Source organism: Bacillus rossius, chromosome 13 (assembly GCF_032445375.1).
Source record: "Bacillus rossius redtenbacheri isolate Brsri chromosome 13, Brsri_v3, whole genome shotgun sequence".
Taxonomy (NCBI): Eukaryota; Metazoa; Arthropoda; class Insecta; order Phasmatodea; family Bacillidae; genus Bacillus; species Bacillus rossius.
The window spans coordinates 45,558,102-45,580,614 of record NC_086340.1 but is presented as its reverse complement, the minus strand read 5'-3'; the positions used below and the strand labels follow the sequence as shown (position 1 = coordinate 45,580,614).

General features: G+C 37.9%; 1 protein-coding gene and 1 long non-coding RNA gene across 2 annotated transcripts in view; both read right to left on the bottom strand.

The window, feature by feature from the left end:
• Positions 1 to 1,441: 1,441 nt before the first annotated feature.
• LOC134538518 (uncharacterized) lies at positions 1,442 to 17,447 on the bottom strand. Its single transcript, XR_010076165.1, has 3 exons — positions 14,877 to 17,447; positions 9,404 to 9,475; positions 1,442 to 7,537 (listed from the first exon to the last, which is right to left on the bottom strand). It is a non-coding gene; the product is annotated as an uncharacterized LOC134538518 (long non-coding RNA).
• Positions 17,448 to 20,609: 3,162 nt separating this feature from the next.
• The window catches only part of LOC134538517 (serine/threonine-protein kinase PRP4 homolog), a 98,500-nt gene continuing 96,596 nt past the window's right edge, over positions 20,610 to 22,513 (bottom strand). The window contains exon 16 of the mRNA XM_063379903.1: positions 20,610 to 21,386. Coding sequence (XP_063235973.1) covers positions 21,183 to 21,386 — 204 coding nt within the window. The 3' untranslated portion in view covers positions 20,610 to 21,182. The remainder of the gene's footprint in view (positions 21,387 to 22,513) is intronic.

The window sequence follows — 22,513 nt, the reverse complement described above, 5'->3', positions numbered from 1 at the left end:
TGTAACGAATGTCGCAAGCAATTTTGCAAGGCATAAGTTGAAAAGACACTTGAAGACGTGCAAAGGTACTGCTGTGCGACAGAAAGTAAAGATTTTGGTACAACAGCGATTGATTGAATCGCTAAGAGTACACCGGGAATTGGTACAACTGCAGCTACTGTGATATGATGTTCGCATTTGTCATAATGCACGAAGACATCAGGACATGAGCGGAGTAAATATGTAAAGAATCCTCGTGCGAAGTTTCGCTGCGATGAGTGCCATGTTTGTTTTACATGTATGGACAGTTTGCAACGACATGCAAAAAACTGCAAAAGGTGAAGTCTGTGTGGCTACTAATAAACTATCTGCAGACATTTCCACTCCTTGCTTCAGATTGGAAACTCAAAAGCGAACAAGAAAAAAAAACAGATGAGCAGCAACTGTGCTATGCGGTCTGAACATGAAAATAAAGCCAAGACTGTGTTCGGTGCATTACAAGTGAATGATAATGGGTTCTACTTGGCACAGTCTGCATTTAGTGGAACATTGAAAGACTCCTATTATCTAAATACGACTAGTGAGTCGAAAGACATTTGTACCTTTCTTGACAATATCATACAGAAAATTATCAATAAGCTTACTGATGAAGTAGCTACATACTGACCTTCAAAATATAATTTTTGGTTGGACAGTGTATATGGCCAACCATATCCGTTCGAGGTCAAATTGAAGAAGTGTGCAAATAAAACAGTGAATACTCCCATTTATTATTCCGACGATGTGATGCAGTCTGTTAAACACAGTATCGGGAAGAAAAAGATGATGTAGGCAAAGGATCTGTCTTCAGTAAACCGATTGGAGCTAAGAATTAGTCAGTTCAAGTCATTGCAGAACTACATGTTTAATGAAATGCTAACTTTAGCAAGTGATCCTGTACTAGTATAGGATCTATGTAATAAATTGTATTTCTGAAAAAGTTTTTTTTTTTTAGAACCTGGCACATTTATGTTAAATTTTTGTTACATTTTTGTGACATTTAATTTAAAGATAGAAATTTTAATTTTTTTTTTGCTTTGCCAGTATATTAATTACATGTTATTTTTTAATACATTTTGGAATTATTCCTGAATACTAGCTAAATATTTCCAATATGGCATTCCAAATGAAGTGCCATAGAAATAATAAATGATTATTACTACAATCTTGAGGGAAAATAGAACTAACATCTGTAGTGCATTTTAGTAAATGAAATAAAATGACAACCTTCAGCAGCTGAAAACATGGTTGACATGACAACATAACCTTCAGCAGCTGAAAACATGGTTGACATGACAACATATCTGGTGATAGAACTTTATCAGTTCTGGTGGTAGTTATGCCTATTGTTCAATTTTTTTTTTATCACACTAGGTTAAAACACTACTATTAATAATGTGTATTAAATAAATAAATGCTTGGATAATATCTCACTGAAGTTTATTTAATACATTTAAAAGAGGCAAGATTTTAGCATACTGACACAACAAATTTTATGTTTCTTCAACACTGTCCACCTTTTTTTTAGCACAAGGAGACCAGCTTGTTTCTACTGACACTTCCTTGAGAGCACCAGTGTTGCTGTCAGTGTTCCATTACTTATCAGAGCTGCTATGGACTTATTCATCATATTCAATTAAATTTTTTATGCAAAACTTATAGAAGTTCTAATTCAAACAGACACAGCTTTGACTTTCAAGTTGAAAAACATTCACCTTTCACCGAATGGACATTGCAACATTTTCCAGACTAAGAATTAAATAAGGTATATAAAGATTAACACATAATTGAATTAGATTTTTTTTTTTTGAAGGAATATTAACATCGCCTGTTCGAGACTGAACTGTCATATTAATTTTCAATGCTTGCTACCAGGAGTGCTAGTGAACACATCATAGGCTAGAGTGTGCGCTGATGCCATGTTTATTACAGTAATTGATACAAGGAGCACTAGGTACATGTAGTACACAAGCCATCTGCTAGTGTGTTTTACCATCATATTATTTTAATTTTTACCTGATAAAAGTGCAGTAATCTATTATTACTGTGGCACCAGCCATCTTGACATTTGGGTGCTTTCTTGGAAATTCTTAATTAGTTAGCTAAAAATAATTGTGAAAAATTCCAAAATTCATTAAATAAATTTGCATTTAATATACTTGTTGATTCAATTAGTTCCTGTCCTTGGTTTGAACCCTGGGCGATACAAAAAAATTAATTTTATGTAAGATTATTAATTTCAATAAAATTAGGTGGAATGTCCTTAGGAAGCTTACTATCATAGCTAACCAACCTCCTATAAGCCGATATGTCCGCCATTTTGAAAATTCATAATAATTAACTTAGAAATTTAGGGATATATTTTAAATACATCAAAAAATTCACTCAATTTACTCATTGAATTAATGGATTCCTGTCCTTCGATCTTTGACCAATGCAAATATGTGAAAAAATACTTATTTAATAAATTATTTTCAAAAACCCCCAAAGCAGCTTAATTTACTCAAATACCGGACTCCGGTCAGCTGATATGTATTGATTTAAATATAAATTTGGAAAAAATTCACTTATTAAAATGATGATTGGTTTTACAGATTTCTGTCCTTGGTTTGGCTCTCGGCCAGTGGCAAGGATAACTAAAGCTTAAAATAATTTTTATATTCTGTTTTCCAAAACTTTCGTGGAGATTATTAATCATTCACTCTACAAAGAAAAAAACACTAGACGAAATACCTGTCCGACGAATTAAATATGTTATTATGTTGCCTAACATGGAAGTCAATTATTTTCGATACATGAAATACATTCTAACAGTTCATGTACAGTACTATACATATAGGCCAAGCTTCTTCGAATCACAAAACCAGACCAGGTCATGAACAATATTAGACGTATAGGCCACACATTTCCGAACCTCATGACATTCATCGATAACTAATATAACATATTTCAACCAGTCAAGACAAAGTTGTCAAACCTAAAGTATCATGAACTCCGTTACAATCAATTAGACTAACGTAACATGTTTTACACTTACTAAAGGACTAAGAATCGCTGAAAAAAGTTTTATCAATACTAAGAGGTTTTGAACCAGTAAATATTATGATCTATTACAGATCTGACTACGCACCTTTACCGAAACGACACACAATCAACGAAAAGGAAGCACAATCGGAAAAACAATAGTAGTATACAATAGGGCATCCGGGTACAGGTGCTAGAGACGCGAGTCAAACCACATCTTGATTTGTGACATTACGGCGGCCATCTCAGACTAAACTCAACATTCCAAAAAAAAATTTTAATTATGAGGGGAAAATTCCCGTTTTGAGTGAAAATTCCTGTTTTATTCCTGATAAATTAAAAAATTCATAATTCAAAAAACCTCAAAAGGCTTTTGCTTTAGAAAGAACCAAAATTCCTTAAAGCAGCTTAAGACACCTAAAAGCAAGCAGCCCCTGAACCGCGGATGGGGAGATTTGACCTTGACCATAAAATTAATATTCTTTAATTTTTGATCAAAAAATTATAAAAAATATTAAAACAATTGCAAACTTCAAATGTTTAGTTACTTAATAGATTTCTGACTTTGGTTCGATTCCTGCCGAGAAAAACCAGTAATTTATTAATATATTTAAAACATTCTCAATAAAAGTTAATAAAATTGTTTTAAGTAACACACGTCATCTAGTACTAAAATGTAACTGTTGCAATTTTCGTTACGGCCGTACCTTGAAAATCCATAATTTTTATGCTAAAAAATCTGGAAAAATTATAAAATAAAATTTTTATAAAAATCATTTTAAAACACTGTTGTACATATTTTTAAGGTCACCATCTTGAGTTCTAGAAATGTTTCATGTTTCGTTATGCCCCACCATCTTGGATGACTATGACGACATAGTCACTCTTTTAGCTATGGCAGCCATTTTGAAAATCTGTATTTTTTATGCAAGAAATTCAGGAAATAATTATAAGTTTATAAAAAAATTATTTAATAAATTTTAATAAAATACTATTTAAAAATTTACTTACATCATGGAGTCCTTGGTTCGAAACTGGTGAGAGGAAAAATAAATATTGATAGATCCATTCTCTGCAGAAGCCGCCAGCAGACTAACACCACACATGCCAACGTATATATTGTCAGCTAGTATAATGTCATGTCCGCCATATTTTTGTTTTGTCTGGTAGTGTGTGCTGCCAATATTTTGGTTTAATTCTTACCTACTAGTGTGCAGTAATCTTGACATTTATATAATTTTTCCAGATTTTCTAGCACACAAGTAACAGCGTGTGGCGTGCGGCGCAGGTTTTTCGACGGTCTTGTTCTGTTCAAATTAACTACCGTATTGGCCCAAATATAAGACAACCTGCAGTTTCAGGAGGCCAAACAAATGCAAAAATAATTTTGGTAGAAATTATTGTGAAAATTCATTAGACGTACGTTTTGTGTTGATAAATCCTTTTTACATTTATGTATACAGCATTTAACTTTCCGTTTCACAGCTACGTATTACTATTTAGTAGTGTGTTAAACGTAACAAAGCAAATAAAGAATGCAGCTTGCCGGAACAAAACAAGTGGCTAGCTGCCATGGTGAAGCATACGGCCATGAATAACTTTGGTGACGTGACCGCGAATATTTGTCCATATTACTCTCTGACAGAGTCTCTGTCCTATGAATTTTAAAGAATAATCTAAGATAATTAAGTTGTTTGAAAGGTTTTTACATAAATAAAGAGTGGATTACTGTGAAATTATTAAAATAGATTTTGAAGCAACGTACCATATTCCTGTAAATATGGCGTCTTCGTGCGTGTTCGGCAATGTTCGTTTTACAACAAAGAAATATTGTGGAACGATAGTTGGCAACCATGAATTTCCAAACATTACATCTGAAATGTTCTTAACATTTTCTGTTTGTAAACGTAAACAATCGTTCTGAAAATAGCTGTGATATTTAAGTACAAATATTTCCGTTAAAAATCTGAAATTAAATTACCGTGAATGTTAACACGCGATTGTACACAAAGTACAAATATGAATTGTGTAATAAAAGGTTGCCATTTTGAGATGCTTCAACATTCACATTATTACTCAAGAACAAATATTTTAATTTTCAACTTTAAACAATTGTGAATTACTGCAATATTGGGTGGATATATCGTTTTCCCCGTGTGAGGTAACAATGTTTTAGTTAATATAAAAAATCGTGAACATTATGTTTAAAAATGTTTCTACTGTAGCTTTCAGCTTGGAACTAATGTTAGCGGTGCTGACGTCTTGGGTGCGAAAATAAGGCGTCTTCCAATTTTCGCATCTCGTTTATGTAAAAATGGCCGCCTTATATTCGGACCAATACGGTATTAAACGTTCGGAAATATGTAAATTTTTAAAATTAACCTTAAAAATTGTTCAAAAGCTTAAAGATAAACGATATTATTTTTTTTTTTTTTTCCCACAAACGCTGAACGTTATATGCGGGAAGCATATATAAAGACAAACGTTATGAAAGGGAAATATTAACATAGAGATATATGGAAGTGATCAAGGGAATAATTTTTTGAACTTAATAAACGGGAAAACGTGTTAGGCAGGAACGTCTTAAGCGAGTTTTACTGTACATTGTCAGGGATTGCAGGGAGACTTTACGAACAATATTTTCAATACTGGCATTGAAAAAGCAATTTTTTTTTATTTCCCAAAGTCGGAAGACATTTATCCGACACATTGGTGCTAAGTGGAGGGCTCGTACTTGCTATTCCGTAAGCCCTCTGGTGAACTCCGTGTTATCAGTGCTGCTGTTAGATTACTGGTGTTAGGCAGATGTGTCAGAAACACATCAGACCAAAAAGTGAAATACGTAGTTAAAAAATTTTTTATGGCAGGGGGAAAATGTTTTCCCAGTTGGACCCATTAGGCTAATTGGTTTCTGGGCTTTGCCCCCTTCCACCCCTCCCTTACATATATGTACATCTTCAGCTTTCTCTCTCTCTGTGCTGCTACATCTTAACATGACTTTGCCTCCAAACACATTAAACCAACCACATTGAAAAAAAATATCTGGTCCTGCATAGTTTGACTAACGTTATATGCATGTACAGAGACTGCAGGTAAGTATAAGAAAGAAAAAAAAGTAGAATCTTACAAAAGCTGAAAAGAAATAAAGTAGATTTCACTTCATCACACACCCATCAACGATGTCCGGAAGGTATGGTAGGTACGTCGCTGCTCAGTAACTTACAGGATGCAGGTGATGTTCCCTGCACATGGTGACTTCGCTGGCTGCTAAGTGCATCTGTCACGCCCTGTACTTACGTGACACGGGCTCTGCTGTGCCCAACACAACTCAGCGGACCATCTTTATACGGCACACCACACCGGCCAAGTTCGTTTCAACCCTCTACATTCTGCAGAACAAAACACAGCATTAGCCACAGCTTTCAGCTTGGATGCTAGCACGAAAGTTAACTTATCAACCGAGATCGAATAATACTGATTTTTTTTTTACGAACGTTCCTCCTCGGCACGCTGTCGTGACCAAAGCCAAGAGGACTGGACGATGTGCAACTGCAATACAAGGACTCGCTGACTCGGAGGCCAGCGAAGGCGGACAAGGGTCGGAGCAGCTACGGGAGTGCAGTGAGAAGACCCACAGACTCACTGCAACGTCCCCCAAGTCCCCCACCCCGCTCCTCGCCCCAATGAGGGCGCACCACCCTGTAGAGCACATCTGCGCTTGCCTCCGGCTCACACCCAACAGATTCCTTCATTTTAATTATCGCTTCCAAGTGGAAATTTTTTTTTTTTTTTTCACACTGGGATAAATTTGGTTTAAGAAAATCTACCAATTTTGACACATGACGTCCTGCCTCTGCATCAACAACATGGATAAAAATGGTACCCAATCATCGTGAATGCATGATTCAAATCTGTGTAGTAAGTAGCAAAATTGAACTAACACAAATATATAAAACTTCAACAACAGAAGCATAAACCTAAATGACTGTACTAAAAAAAAAGTTTGATAATTTACAGTTAATTACTATATTACTATTTTTTTTATATAATTTAAAACAACAAATGAGATATTAAAGTCATGACCATTACCACTGCAGATTTTTGTAGGTTCTCATGCTTGCAAAAACACCTCATATCATGCTAATTAATAGTACATTAGTAGTAACTAGCAATTATGTTTGGAGGAAAATCATTAAGATTTTTTAGTGCTCCTCCTAGTACCAATTCTTTAACAACTAAAAAGTGATTGTGATGTAGGTAAATTCAAACTTAAAAAAAAAGTTTTTTTTAGGAAATGGAAAACATATCTACATTTCAAGGAAGCATATACTGTAAAGCAATATCATTTTCTTTAAAAAAATACCATGCTTAGTAACTTACCATTTCAGGTTCAAGTTAAGATTGAGGCCATGTTTTAATAAATTAATTAAAATTTTGTTTCCAAATTTATGGCTTTCCATTGGAGCACCATCTGCTTACCAACTTGTATGTAAGGCTAGAACAAGAAAGTGGAAATTAGAGATAATACAACATGCTTTTTATCTGCAATGAGACAGCACACAAAATATTCAAATTTTCCAATATTTTTTTTTTTTAAACTAAATCCCCGCTAACTACATAAATTAATATTAAAATACAAAGAAATTAAATTTTCCGCAAATTTAATAATAAAATGCACAAAATCAGCTAAAACATCATTAGGAAGAAAATTTGTTAAATTCCCAGTCCTTTCATAAGCAAATTTCAATATTCTAGGATGATGTGCTTCTTTATCAATGTGGAGATGTGTAGCTTTCTTTATCAATGTGGAGATGTGTAGCTTTCTTCACCACTAATGTTTTTGTGTATGCAAAATGCACATTTAGTAGGATACCGCCACGTGGTCAACTCCTGATTCTACAACTCTTCGTGCTTCCCAGGAAAATGGTAGTTATTTTGACGGTGTTATTGTCGAAATCTGGACTGCTATTAACCCTGACACAGGAGTGGGGACGGGTGGGTGTCACGATGCAAGAAGTGCACAACCACCTGAATAGTACGGCTCGGCTCGCTCTGGCAAGCACGAGAACACGTTCAGCATTTGTAATTGTACAGTTACGAACCCAAACACTTGTGGCAGGACTACTTCGTGCCACATTATTTCATACTGCTCATGTGACAGTTTCTGGCACCATCGCTCTGTGGATAAAGAAGCTACTTAATTACGACGCAACCATGGCATGAGCCGGTAACTCTCAAATGTTTAAAGAAATTAACAGTATGGGTGGCCAAACTGTGCAAATTAGCCTACAAACACACTTGTAAACAACATACACATGAACACTGGACTAGTTAACACAATACGCGGCATGAGCTGACGACAACTCTGATACTTTGCATCTTCGTAGCAGTACTGTGCTGTGGAGCATGCTACTTCTGGGCAGCTGGTGAAATGTCTGTGTTGAATTAGCGGCTGGCAACCTCGTGATAGTACAACGCTCGTGACGAGAACAGCAATGCATACCCAAAATAAAGGTGACTACTTCACATCACGTATCCAAGTCTATCCCTTGATCCCGATGGCATGATCCTGTGGTACATGATGCTTGCTGTTTTTAATTTAGTACATCGAAAGACCCTGGACATTAAAATAAAAAATCTTTAATATTACAAAGCAAATAAACTACATAAGGACTTGCAGAAATTATTTTCGTATACATTTGACGATCGTAATTTTTTGTTATACCACAAGTTTTTTGTTATGTCCAGGATCTTTCGACGTACTAAATTACAACTGCATGCATCATGTACCACAGGATCAATGAATACAGGATCAGGAATGAACTTGGATACATGATACAGAACTTTTAACTGCATACCCAAAACAAATACAACCAATTTTTTTTTGAGCCTATTCCAACTTTAGACTTTTTCAACCAAATATTTTAAGTACTCCAAAAAAAAAACAAGGATTGTTATTTCGACAGGGTTATCACTCCCGGGGGTTGTAGACTCAGGAGTTGACTGCAGATCACAATCCCTTAGAGCATTAACAGCAGCCATATGCTTGACACAACAATTTAATTTATTTTAACTACCATTTTAGCTGGACTGCTGTATTGGATCTTGAAAGACAATTCACTAGTAATTGCAGCATGCAGTTTTGTGGAATCCAAACCACGAAACCAGCTTTCAACAGACCTTTCCATTGTCTGGCCAGACTTTTGTAACAAAAAAGAGAGCAATGAAAACTGCGCTGAAAACAAACTGTTTTTCACAGGAAACACAAGGGAAAACTCGGTCACTACGCTACTCTGGTACTCTGGAGTACAGCACAGGCAATGTTTGTGACTTCCTGCCCTCCAGCCGTAGGAGGCAATACCTTTGGCCAGTTCAGAGCGCTGCGAGCCAGAATTGTCTCAAGGTACAGCCGGCCCCACTCTGCATCTCCGCACTGCAACAACGAATAACCACCATCATCATCCGCACCTTGCACAGCATACAACCAACCAACCACATCTCGATGCATAGATTTCAGGAATGAAATATAGAACGGTTCAGGGTAACATTTTGTTTTTATACTTTGGCTATCCCTCCCTTCAATTTTAGTTTAATTTACAAACGACTGAACTGAGATTTTTTTAAATAACATGAGTGTAGTTAATAAAAAAAATTTTTTGAAGGTCTTGAGTTATGCAAAAAAAATATGTTTCTTTAACAAAACAAAAATGAAATGATTAAAACTTATGAGAAAGTAACATCAAAAGACTGTGTGGCCAGTTTCGCTATGACCAAAAGACTTAAGAGATGTTAATGGCAGCTCCCAAAGGAAATGTGTTTCAATTGATTCATTTTGTTGATTATGTTTACTGCTTGGTTCTAAATTTTACGTAAATTTTAGTATATTAATTTTAGTTAATTTGTAGTTAATTTGTTTGGCACATAAGCACTAATAGAAACAACTGCATAGTTATTTCAAGGTATAGTAGGGAGACTGGTTCTTATCACTTTTTTAAAGCATTTTTGGTTTAAATTGTTTAAAGATATTTTGTTGGTCTTAGTGTAACGTATATTTCACGTGAAACCTAAAATACGTGGACAAGTATGAACTACAAAATACGTTAAGGAACTTTTGCGCCAATAAAATCTGTTGGCACGTATCTGCCGCCAGGCGCGGCAGGAGAGAGGGGTGAACGACGCATATTCGCGGGCACCCATCTGAGTCAGCTGCCATGTCACATGACGTCCCAGTTTTGACTGTGCGAGTGTTGTGACTTCATATCAATTGGTCGCATGAGGGAACCACCCGAAAACTCAAACTAAATGTTTTTGAAAGTGAAGTTTATAGCCAAGAAACTACTTTAAATAAAAGAAAATATGCCCCCGAAAGGAATATAGGCGGTACCGTGGCGCGTGGACCCGGGTCAAATCATTTAAAAATACTGTATAGGACAATTTAACTCGTCATTGGTCGCGCTATGAGCATTCTGCTCACCCTCAGAAATATTGTTTTACTGTAATTGTTTTTATTTCTGCGTGGAGGTGTCCTTTTTCTAGCTGAGTTTTGAACCTTCCTTATCAAGTAACTAGGTGGCTGACAAGATTTAACTGATACTTGGCCGTGATATAAGATATCGCTTACAGGCATGCACGCCGCATGAGCAGTTTGCTCACAGTGTGACCAGTCGCGTTGCTACACTTGTGACGACTGTTCGGTTTGCAAAGTGCTGTGTTTAGTAGCGGAATATATTCTCGTGAGACTTATTTTGTTTACTTATTGAAATGAATCGGGGGAAGAAAATTGTGGGTTTGGCTTTTCAACAAATCGCTGAATGTTCCAGAACAGGTAAGTTATGTTATAATTATCAATATTTTTATTGAAAATACAAAAAAACAACATATATTACCTAAAACATCAATTAACATAAATTATAGTAAACATTATTTTGTCACAAAATTGTTTATTTTTGTATAAAATAAGAAATCACTTTTGAATACGGAAGCTGAAAAGATGAATTTGGATAGAAGTGAGACAAGATTTTATAATTTTGGAAAAGCACTTAGGAATTCCAGAGGAAGATATGTAATTGTAGTCTTTCCATAGTTTTATGTTTCTATTTTATTTTTGACTAGAATTTTCAGTAATATAATATATATTCTGTACTTTATATTTACAGAAGTTCCACCATGGTAGCTGGAGAGTTTACCACCTGAAAACCAAGCAGCCGCCAATGATCAAAATTTTGACCAAGATAATGTTGAAAAATCCTAATAAAGTTAGTTGTTATCAAATGTAAATTTCCATGAAAGCAGTTAATTTTGATGAAGAAATTCTCTATTGCATAATGTGTGTTCTATAAGTCATAGTCCCAAACGTATAACATAAATTAGTGTGCCCACAAAATACTCAGTAGATTTAATAATTTTTGTGCTAGAAAATGATGAAGTTGTGAATAATGTGTGATTTTCTGTTGCTTCCAACACTACTGCATTTATTCTTGATGTATTCGTAGGCCGGACAAAGGAAACTCAGTATACAGCCAAATAGTTTATTGTGATGATTTATGTAAAAAAATATTAAAAATTATGTGATAATAATATTATTTAAACAAGCAGAGTTTCATTTTCAATAAGTAAAAATATTTGGCCTTTTAAAAGTGGTTAAGCACGACTTTAATCGGAAAATTAAGTCTGAGCAAAATGCTCATGCGCGACCACTGGTGTAACATTTTACAATGCGACCAATGACGGGTTAATAAGTATTTGTGCAAACAGTTTTTTGAGTATTTTCCATGTGTAGAGGCTTAAATTTATGATAGTATGATGACCAGGCTGAATTTTATTAGACATTCACGGTAATCGTAAGTGCGTAACATATATAAAATAAATGTTCAGTATTAGCAAATATGTTGTAGCTCTTATCGAATGCAGACTGATCCATTGCTGTGCTACAGGAACCATGTTAAATTTTATGTTAATTTTGAATAAAGTGTTGAACGTATTTTCTAGTTTACTTCCTTCTAATAAAGTGATTTCATTTGGTTTCTTACCTTAAATTTTGTGTATTTGATTTTATTACTCTGTTTTTCGGGCACCTGCTTTAAGAAACAGCAAGAAAAATCACACTCAAAAATTAAGTAAAATTAAATTGTTAGTAATTTTTTAATTATTTTGAAGGCCATTCCCAAGTGGGTGTTTGACTTGTGTTAGCTTATCCTGGATTGGGTAACCCACCACAATTATGTTAATGTTTACTTCTAAGTAAAAAGTTGCTGATCTGTAAACTTATGCAACCACCATTAAAAATAGTTTTACATAAATTTGCAAATTAATTGTTTTTTCTTCATAAAGTAAAATAAATTTTGTATCCAAATTTTAAAAACAACGAAATATCATGAGACTGAAATTAAACCTACTTGATGCAATCTTGGGCCAGTAATAAACATGGCAAGCTTTCGTGGCCATTGCCTGCGACGTTGCAGTTGCCATCATGTGAGAGGCATTTCAGTTGCGAAGGCATGCTCTGATGATGGCAACTGCAATGCTAAACGAAACTCCAAATACTTCTCTCAACTGGTCGCAGCAAAAATGTACAAGTCAAGACTTACTAAAAACATAGATAACATTTTGGAGCCATTTTAAAATGTGAGTTATCTTATGTTCTAGATATCCTATTATTTAACAACTCCTTACACTCAAAGACGCCAAGTATTCAAGGTTGTTTTACAATCAAAGTACATACCTATGGACATGGTAGCCAAAATTTTATAACTGAAATTAATATTTAAATCTTTTTTAAAGAAAGTTACTTTTACAGACCATTTTAAATGTGTTTCTTATCAGTGCTGCAAATTGAAGTTCACAATTTTTTAATACTGATGCTGCTGTTGAATTATTTGAAAAACCCCAGATGAACATACTGTAAAAGTCAATCTTTGTGATTCATGTTGGCAATTTGCCACCTCAGCAACTCGTGTACACATGGTCTGTTGACCAACTAGCTGGGTGCTATCCTGCCCACACTTTGGCCGAGAGATTATTTCCATACCGTGTCGATTACAGCTGTATTATTGCCTCTTTGCATTACCGAACTGAACTTCATACAAAATTATAATGATGATGCTGTACATCCTTATGGTTACAATCTGCATGAAGAGTTAAAATAAAAGGTTGACAAAACCTTTTTTATAAGAATACATAAAAATAACTATTAAAACCTAGAATGAAGTCTTTTTGAAAAACAAAAAACAAAATAGCTCACAAACCCCCTTCAGGAAAATTTTTTTATTTTGAACTTACCAAAATTCTGCAAGTTATAGCTACATTGAATTGCAAGCCATTCACGTTATGCTTCAATTTTATTAACACACATTTATATTACGACATGAATATTACATACTTACACATGAGACTATGAAAAAATACAATACAGAGAACATACTGTAAATTTCAGTTCAAATATTTATGAACATTTTTTTATGAATTCAGTTACATAATTTATGTTAGATTTAACATTCTCAGATGATTTCCTTATGAAAGCCTAGATGCTTAGAATGAGACACTTTTACAATTACGGCAACATGCTGCATTGAAGACTATTTCACACTTCTTGAGAAGACCTCGTTCGTCGCTGCGATATAGACGCATTGTCGCAGGTGCCTTTCGGGTGAACCTAAGGACAAGCGTTTCAGGTACGAGGTCAAGAAAGCCGGCAGCGCTCAAACTTGTGGGTGTGTCTGGGCTGGACTTGCGGCAAGCCTTCACAGCTCGAAAGTTCTGGGGTAGGAAGTGCTGTTCATCACAAACAGCAACCACCTCTCTCTCTCTCTCCCCCCCCCCCCCCACCGTTAACAAGCAGTACTGACTTTGTCGTGTCTTCATTCTTCGCTAACGTGCGAGGTCACAGATTGTTATGCCTCAGTCCTATCCATCTGAAGCCAGCGACAGTCAAGGCTAGAAGACGGACAGTGGCGACTTGCATCAATGGTGTGGAACCACGCGGCAGCCAACGGAAGCCCCCAGTGTTGCCACAACCGGGCCGAAGATGTGCCGACCAAGTGTGTGTGACGTTCCTCTGTGTCTGCGCAAACATCTCTGGCACCATGTCTGGTCGATCACCGCTGCTTGATGCTTGACCTACAAGGCATTTTAACTTTGTGTTTCATGTCCGCTCTTTTAAGCATGCTGCTCACGCATCTGCCTCGCGACTGTCTCGGCCGACACGCTTCACCTCTCGGATAGTTCTTCGTAAGAAGTACTTAAAAAAGGAAGCGCTGTTCTGTGTCAAAACCAAAACCATTTAGCTGTGGACAGGACTCATTAGTGCTACAGACCCAATGTCCCACTAACTCTTCTTTTCTTACCCTCCATTCCTTGTTTGAATTCTCCCTTCTCATCTTACCCACTTGAAAAAAATCAAGGAAAACTGCTAGCCGCAACATCGGTCCTTAGATCTAGTTTTTTGAGGACATGCTTTTCTTTTAAATAGTAGAAGATTCCAATGGACAGGGAACCAATTCAGCTTTTAAGTCACCAAAAAATGCACAAAATAATTCTTCTATGGTTGTAAACATGCAGAAAGTATGATTGATAATGACCTGTATAAAAAAATTGCTAAATACAGTAGAACCCTGTTATAACGAATCTGAAGGGAGTAGTTTATATGTTCACTATAGAGGGGAAACTTTATATCTGGGAAAACTTTTATATTGGCAATTAATACTCAAAAGCAAAATCTTAACTACACATAGGCCTAAGCCAAGAAAAGAATGAATGAAAATACTCAAAGCAACAGTTTTATGAGCAAATGCAGATATTATTTTTAATGAACTACACATGTACAAACTTTCTATTACCTAATGGTTCTTGGACATTGGCGTATTATCCTTTTTTCAGGCATTTAATACTCTGTGACGTTTTCGCAGCTTGTGAAAGAAGATTGTTCATCTTGTTTAATATTGTACTTAATGTGGATGTTGCAATTCCCAGTTCCTTTGCTGTTAACACGTGCGGGACAGTAATGTCCAGTTTATCTCGCACAGATAATGCCTTATGTTTTTTACCGCGTTTTTCACCCTTTTTTATGTACGTATTTCTTATTGAAGCACATTTGCAGCTTAATAACACAACAAAATTTTACCGTCAAAAGTAAATAAACGAAAAATAAAAAGTCTGACGCATCAAAGATCACCACGCATCATTTAGTATCGCAGTTACTAAAGCTGGAACGAAATTTTCTTACATTCTATGGAAAAATTTAGTCCACAGAGTTCTATCTAGTGGTAGTCTTACGAACCTTACTCGATAAAAATGTCCGTAACGTGAACGATAAAATGAGACGTAAAAATATTCAATTTGCTGCTATAATGTACATACGTATTTGTGTGGCTGTAATTTATGTTTAATTTTGATAACATATTAAATGTTAATGCGTTCGCCCATTCTTTAACTATGCAGGGAAAACTATTTTTTATTTTCACCAAACTGATCACCATTTTTGGCTACACGTAGCCTACCGAGGCCACTCGAATACGACTTGTTTATAATATGAACAGTGGACAATCGAGTAGCGTATTGCTGAGAAAAACTTCAATGTGATCCAGAATAGACGTTTTGTGAAAAAACTTGTAATTATATGAAAATATTTCAGATAAATGTGCATTATGCCGGCAAAATTTGTTCGTGGTACAAGGGAAAACGTATCAACATTGACAAAATTTGTGCGCTATATCCAATAAGTTAATACATAACCTCACATCATTTTGCCGGGACTGAGACGGAAATTCACAATAAACGGGAATTCATTATAGGCGGGTTCACTATAAACGGGTTCTACTGTAGTTATCTACCTTATATCAGATATACTTAAAAAAAATGGGCAAGAACCAAAAGATATAGACACGTGCGAAGTATCAACACAAATGAAAATATAACATATTTTAAATCTGAGAGGTTCAGAATTTGCACGATATCTGCGTAGTTTTTGCAGCACCATGCATATATTATCTCACAATATTTTTGCAACTGTACAAATAGTTTACAACAAATATTGTGCTGCTAATAAATATTTTGTGTGCCTGTTCTAACTAGTTAATTATGAAAATGAATAAAATCCAAAATCTGGGAAATTTTTTGATTGCTCCTTAGTCTCAAATAATTATATTACCATTACCATAAGCCATTTTTTCTACTATGGGACAGTGCACATATCGTGACAACCCCAGAGAACATGTATGTGTGTCACTGTGTGATCTAAATCTGGCTCCGAGTCAGAGAGTGGTAATATTCCACACCATTTACCATCACGGCAGTTATACTTCTTTACAATGATAGTAACCTGCCCCCACGTACTTCAAACAGGTTGGCTGTGCTCACCAATCATACACCAACGTTGACGCTAATGATAAAAATGATGGCTGTAACGAAGCTTCCGGAAGTCCGAAGTCCAATTGAAGACTACTTTTCTTCAGCTTTGACTTTGGGAAAGATAACAAAACTTTGAAGATACCGAATATCTTACTTAAAGCAAATAACGGTGAAAGCTGGACTGAACACAGCTGTTGTTTGGGGCCACAACTGTACACACCGCGGTTAGAACTGCCAGCATGTTTTCAGACTATATCATACACAGCAAAGACAGCATGCATGCACAATAACTGCCATCAAAAATGTTCATGTGACACCTCAGTCAATTATCTTCTTCCACCCAGCTAACAAGAGAGACTCACGTAGCAAATAACACGTCAGCACCTTCACACAAGCATGCATGCCCTGGAGGGGGAAAAATATGCTTAACTTTTACTACACAAAGTTCAAGACAATGAGAGACATTTTTTTGGCAGAAGCTGCAACAAACATCCAAACTTTGGTAGCTTAATATTATAATAAAATTAACAAAATAAATATGGATACACCATCAAATAATACCTAGTCTAATGAAAACATGAAACTGTCAAAATCTGAATGTTTACTGAAGCACTCATCAAAAAAGTCTCACCTTATCGTAAGCATCTCGTATCTCGTTTTTTTTTCTTTCCTACATTTGTGTTGGATAAAAAACAAAAACTGTTAGATACTACAGTAAACTTTCTTTAGTTTCACCTTTTTCATTTTGCCACCTTCAGAATAATTTAAAAGTTACTGCAGCCCAGCCACAGGAAAGTGAGAATTTTTTTGAAGGATTACTATAATCTTCATTGGGCTACAATAATATATTTCCTCCCCATCATAGCCAGACATGCCTTATACACAAAAGTGGCACAAATTGTTTTTTCAAGAGTCAATATTTAATGCTGGTTAGCACACATGAGCTTTAAGCATGTCTTCCATACCCACTCGACATGTGTGTTTCATGTATTTATTAACATTAATACATATTTATTTATGACTTAAATTTTTAAAAAAATCATCAAACAATTGACTTAAGAACAAAGCAGTAAAAAAAAATTCAATAAAAACAAAAATATTGTAAGTTCAGTATTCTTTACTCAAAATCATTAATTAAATTCATATGTGTAAATGTTCGAGCACTGAGATTTTAGTGTGACAATCAATTTTCTTTTAAAATTCAATATAAAGAAAAACCTCTAATAAAAAAAAATTGGTCCCCTCCTCCACAAAATCCTGGCTATGTCACTATGTGCCCCCCCCCCCCCCCCCCAAACCCCCCAACCAGACACATCCTTCACCCTACTAAACAGGCACTATTAGCAAATGGGAAATTCATGCACAGCCACTATTTTGTACATCTTGCTAACGGTTTGTTAAAATTAAGCTACAAATGCATGCTAGTATTTGCATAAATTAGTAAGGCAATTTAATAATCATAATTTGTTCACATTTCAAATGTAGCTAGTAGCCACATAAGTTTATCTTGCTCTTATATACCCTTTTTTTCTTTTACAATTTCAGCTTTTTTTATTAAAAAGTTGTGACCATTAGTTACCACAGTGTTCTCATTTAGTGCGTGATATGCAGATTGACCTGATAAAGTTGTATCTAAGGATTTTTTTCAAAGTAGCAAAATATTTTAAGTGACGTGCCGCTCAGGCCGTTAGCCCCTGAGCATGTGTGTGGGCCGTGGCAGGGGGGCGAGCCAGCCCAGTCGCGTCGGCCGTTGCCAAGGCAACCGTGCACAGGCATCCGGTTGCCCCGGGTGACCTTGAGCGCTAATTGGTCGCCCACCCCTCGCCCCTCCCCCAGGCAGGCCGGCGCACGGCACCGCAGCTGCCGACTACAGTCATCTGCTAGCCCTCGGACGTCGCCCTGCTGAGGCAGTTGGTGTCTGGGAGACACCACAATGCAGCAGGCTAGCTCACCGTGCCACTCCTAGCTTCCGCAGCCGAGCCATGAGGACCAACGTATGACCACCCACGTCAGCGCCCAGCATGAAGAGTATCAAGAATTCGAAATAGCAAGGTCGCTACCCGAGTGTCCGGACCCGGCCGTAGTAGCGAGCAGGGTGCAGTGAGAACAATGACCCAGACACTAGTCCAGTCTAGGACCTGCCTAACTACTGGCCGTATTAGTAGAAGTAGTAGAGGCTGTCACCACACACCTGTGCATACTGTTAATAAACTAAGGTTATCTAAATCTCGAGTGCTCATCTTGGGAACAGGGACACGAGGGGAAACCCCACCCGGTACAACTGCACCTGCACCAGTCCCATAAAGACGGAACCATCATCCACAGCGACCGTCCGAGTTAACACACCAACGCCATTCCTGTATTGAAACAGAGATCACAAACCATCCAAGCCCACCCATGGAATATTCATCGGTATTTAGCCTCAGTCATTGGTTCGCCCCAGACAAGACCCAATGGGTCCACGAGAAAGCTCGAGACCGCACGGCGGCAGAGCGTAGATGGAGCGTGGTTACTCCCAGCCCTCGTGAAGACAATCAGAGCGAAGCTGCGGGGCAGACCCCAGTTCCACGAGAGCTCGCCCACTGATGCCAACCCGAGGTAACTCGCCAGTTTCCCCCGACACCACCCAGGAACCTCCGGTAAGTCCGGGCCAACAGCTATCTCTCATCCACCTGAACCATTCTTAAGAGGAAGCCCCAATTTACTTTGTCGTCAGTCATCCCTATCCACCAAGAAACAAAAGAGTGTCAAGCGACATGACTTTGGCAAACACCTAAATGTTCATCTTCCATTTTGATCAAATTGAAACAAAAATCTTTGCACACCCCTAAAAACCATTTACCGTATTTACTCGTGCATAGCGCGCCCTCGTGTATAGTGCGCACCACGTATTTGCAACAAATTCCAAAGAAAAAAAAAAAGAAAAATTTTTTCCCCATAAATAAATTTTACTAACATTTTGTGGTACCTGTTAAGTAATTACTTATGAAACAAATGATTATTTACATTGATGTGTGGTGATGTGTCAGAAAAATACTTGCTAAACTCTGCTGTGTAGACGGAAGAAAATGAAGCGCTGTATCATCACAACTGGTACAAGGGGAGAGAGGGAGGGAGGGAGGGAGGGAGGGAGGGAGGCAGGAATGGGACTATGACCATCAAGTAACCTTGACAGTTGACAGGACTAAACACCACCACTTCCTTTGCTAAGCTGGCGCGGAGGATGACTCACAGGTAGCTGCTGGGACGAGGAAGGGAAGGAAGTGGGCTTGGGACTGGTGACAACAACATTCTCTCTCTCTCTCTTTACTAGCTGCTGCGCTGGCTTTCTGAAGAGGGGGGAGGTCTAAAAATCAACAAGAGACCATGATGTGCACGCACGTGTTTGTGTGTGTGTGTGTGTGTGTGTGTGTGTGAGAGAGACCAGGTTGTGAGCCTGTGAGCCTGTGAGCCTGTGAGCCTGTGTGTGTGTGTTTGTGTGAAAGAGATGCCTTGTTGCTTGTGTGTGTGTGTGTGTGTGTGTGGGGGGGGGGGGTGGCCAGAAATGTCACCCATCACCCGGCAGTTAACGACTACCACTCCTCCTCCCCGCCTCCCCCCCCCCAACTTTTTTTTCCGTGTATAGCGCGCATCCTTGATTTTTTTCCTTTACTTGAGGGAAAAAAATGGCGCGCTATACACGAGTATATACGGTATATTGTCCACCATATTGCTGAACAGCCCCAGTGGACAGCATGCTTATTCTGCTCTCCCGAGAGTTTGGCCAATCACTATTTATCAACGCTAATACTGTCCTCCGAAATCCCTAAATGTCTCGAATATCTTTATGAAGACAGCACTTGTGGTCTCAAACAAGCTTCCAATCATGTTCAGCGTATCAGGTGCACAAAAATACACCACAGCAGCAAATATTACTCTTATTACTTGGGCAAATATATATTTTTACATGTGTAATAAATACTTGTGAACTCTGATAGGTTACATTACCTATATTTCTACACGTAGTTGATTATCTTTTGAAGATTGACATATAATAGAAAGAAATTGCAAACTCTCCACATATATGTGAATATGTTTGAGAATATGATGTTTGAATAATCTACAAAATTTACAAAATTTACAATATAAAACAATTAACCTCAATCAATGCATGTCAACATGAAAGGATGCTGTGTTACTGGAATTCATTGGAGGTAAACCAAAGAGCACGGGAATGTCACACGTACACAACAAGAAACAATTTATTGACTCATTAGGACATTTCACAAACGAAATTAATTTCTACACCTTGTTCACTAGTTAAAGAATTTGACAGTTTTGACAGCAATAAAAATGATAAATCACACACAATAAAGCAATTTTAAAAACCACTAAAATTAACTACATTTCCAAACGGAATTTCTGTAAGCAAGTATTAGCTCTGTACAACAATAATTCTAGTTCGTAAAATCATTCCTAGCTCTAACCTATTTTTTTTAAATAAATGCAATATATAGTAACATGTCACAAAATATTGTCATATATTACAAAAAAATCTATGCAAAAAAAAAAAAAGAAAGAGACAATTCGGACACAACAGGAAACGTGCTAACAAAAACTGCGTCATTGGAATATTTACTTTCGCAAACAATCGAGGAGGCCGACAGTACTCGGGTTCCCGATTGCCGGTGCAAGTGTTACCGGCCAATCATCGACGGGATGTCGGGGCGTGGTGGGGAAGGCACGGGTTGCTAGCACGTTCCAGACAGGGGCGGCCCGCTGCTGCAGGTTTACCTCGGGGCACACTACCACTATGATCAGATCTTCTCCTGGATGAAGGCGTGCGTGAGCGCTTGGTTGATGGCGACGCGCTTGGACGAGTCCAGCATGAGGATGCGCTCCAGCAGGTCCCTGAGCTGGCCGACCTTGCGCGCCTGGTCCTCAGGCAGGTTCTGGTTGCCCACCAGCTCCGAGAGCAGGTCCCGCGACGAGTTCAGCGTCGACATCACCACCACCTTCTCCTGCCACACCACACGCCAACAATCACTTCACAGACCACCGCAGCACAACAATCAGGGTGTCACCACACACCAACAATCACTTCACAGACTACCGCAGCACAACAATCAGGGTGTCACCACACTACAACAATCACTTCACAGACTACCGCAGCACAACAATCAGGGGGTCACCACACTACAACAATCACTTCACAGACTACCGCAGCACAACAATCAGGGTGTCACCACACTACAACAATCACTTCACAGACTACCGCAGCACAACAATCAGGGTGTCACCACACGCCAACAATCACTTCACAGACTACCGCAGCACAACAATCAGGGTGTCACCACACTACAACAATCACTTCACAGACTACCGCAGCACAACAATCAGGGTGTCACCACACACCAACAATCACTTCACAGACTACCGCAGCACAACAATCAGGGTGTCACCACACGCCAACAATCACTTCACAGACTACCGCAGCACAACAATCAGGGTGTCACCACACTACAACAATCACTTCACAGACTACCGCAGCACAACAATCAGGGTGTCACCACACAACAAAAATCACTTCACAGACTACCGCAGCACAACAATCAGGGTGTCACCACACTACAACAATCACTTCACAGACTACCGCAGCACAACAATCAGGGTGTCATCACACTACAACAATCACTTCACAGACTACCGCAGCACAACAATCAAGGTGTCACCACACGCCAACAATCACTTCACAGACTACCGCAGCACAACAATCAGGGTGTCACCACACGCCAACAATCACTTCACAGACTACCGCAGTACAACAATCAGGGTGTCACCACACTACAACAATCACTTCACAGACTACCGCAGCACAACAATCAGGGTGTCACCACACACCAACAATCACTTCACAGACTACCGCAGCACAACAATCAGGGTGTCACCACACTACAACAATCACTTCACAGACTACCGCAGCACAACAATCAGGGTGTCACCACACTACAACAATCACTTCACAGACTACCGCAGCACAACAATCAGGGTGTCACCACACTACAACAATCACTTCACAGACTACCGCAGCACAACAATCAGGGTGTCACCACACTACAACAATCACTTCACAGACTACCGCAGCACA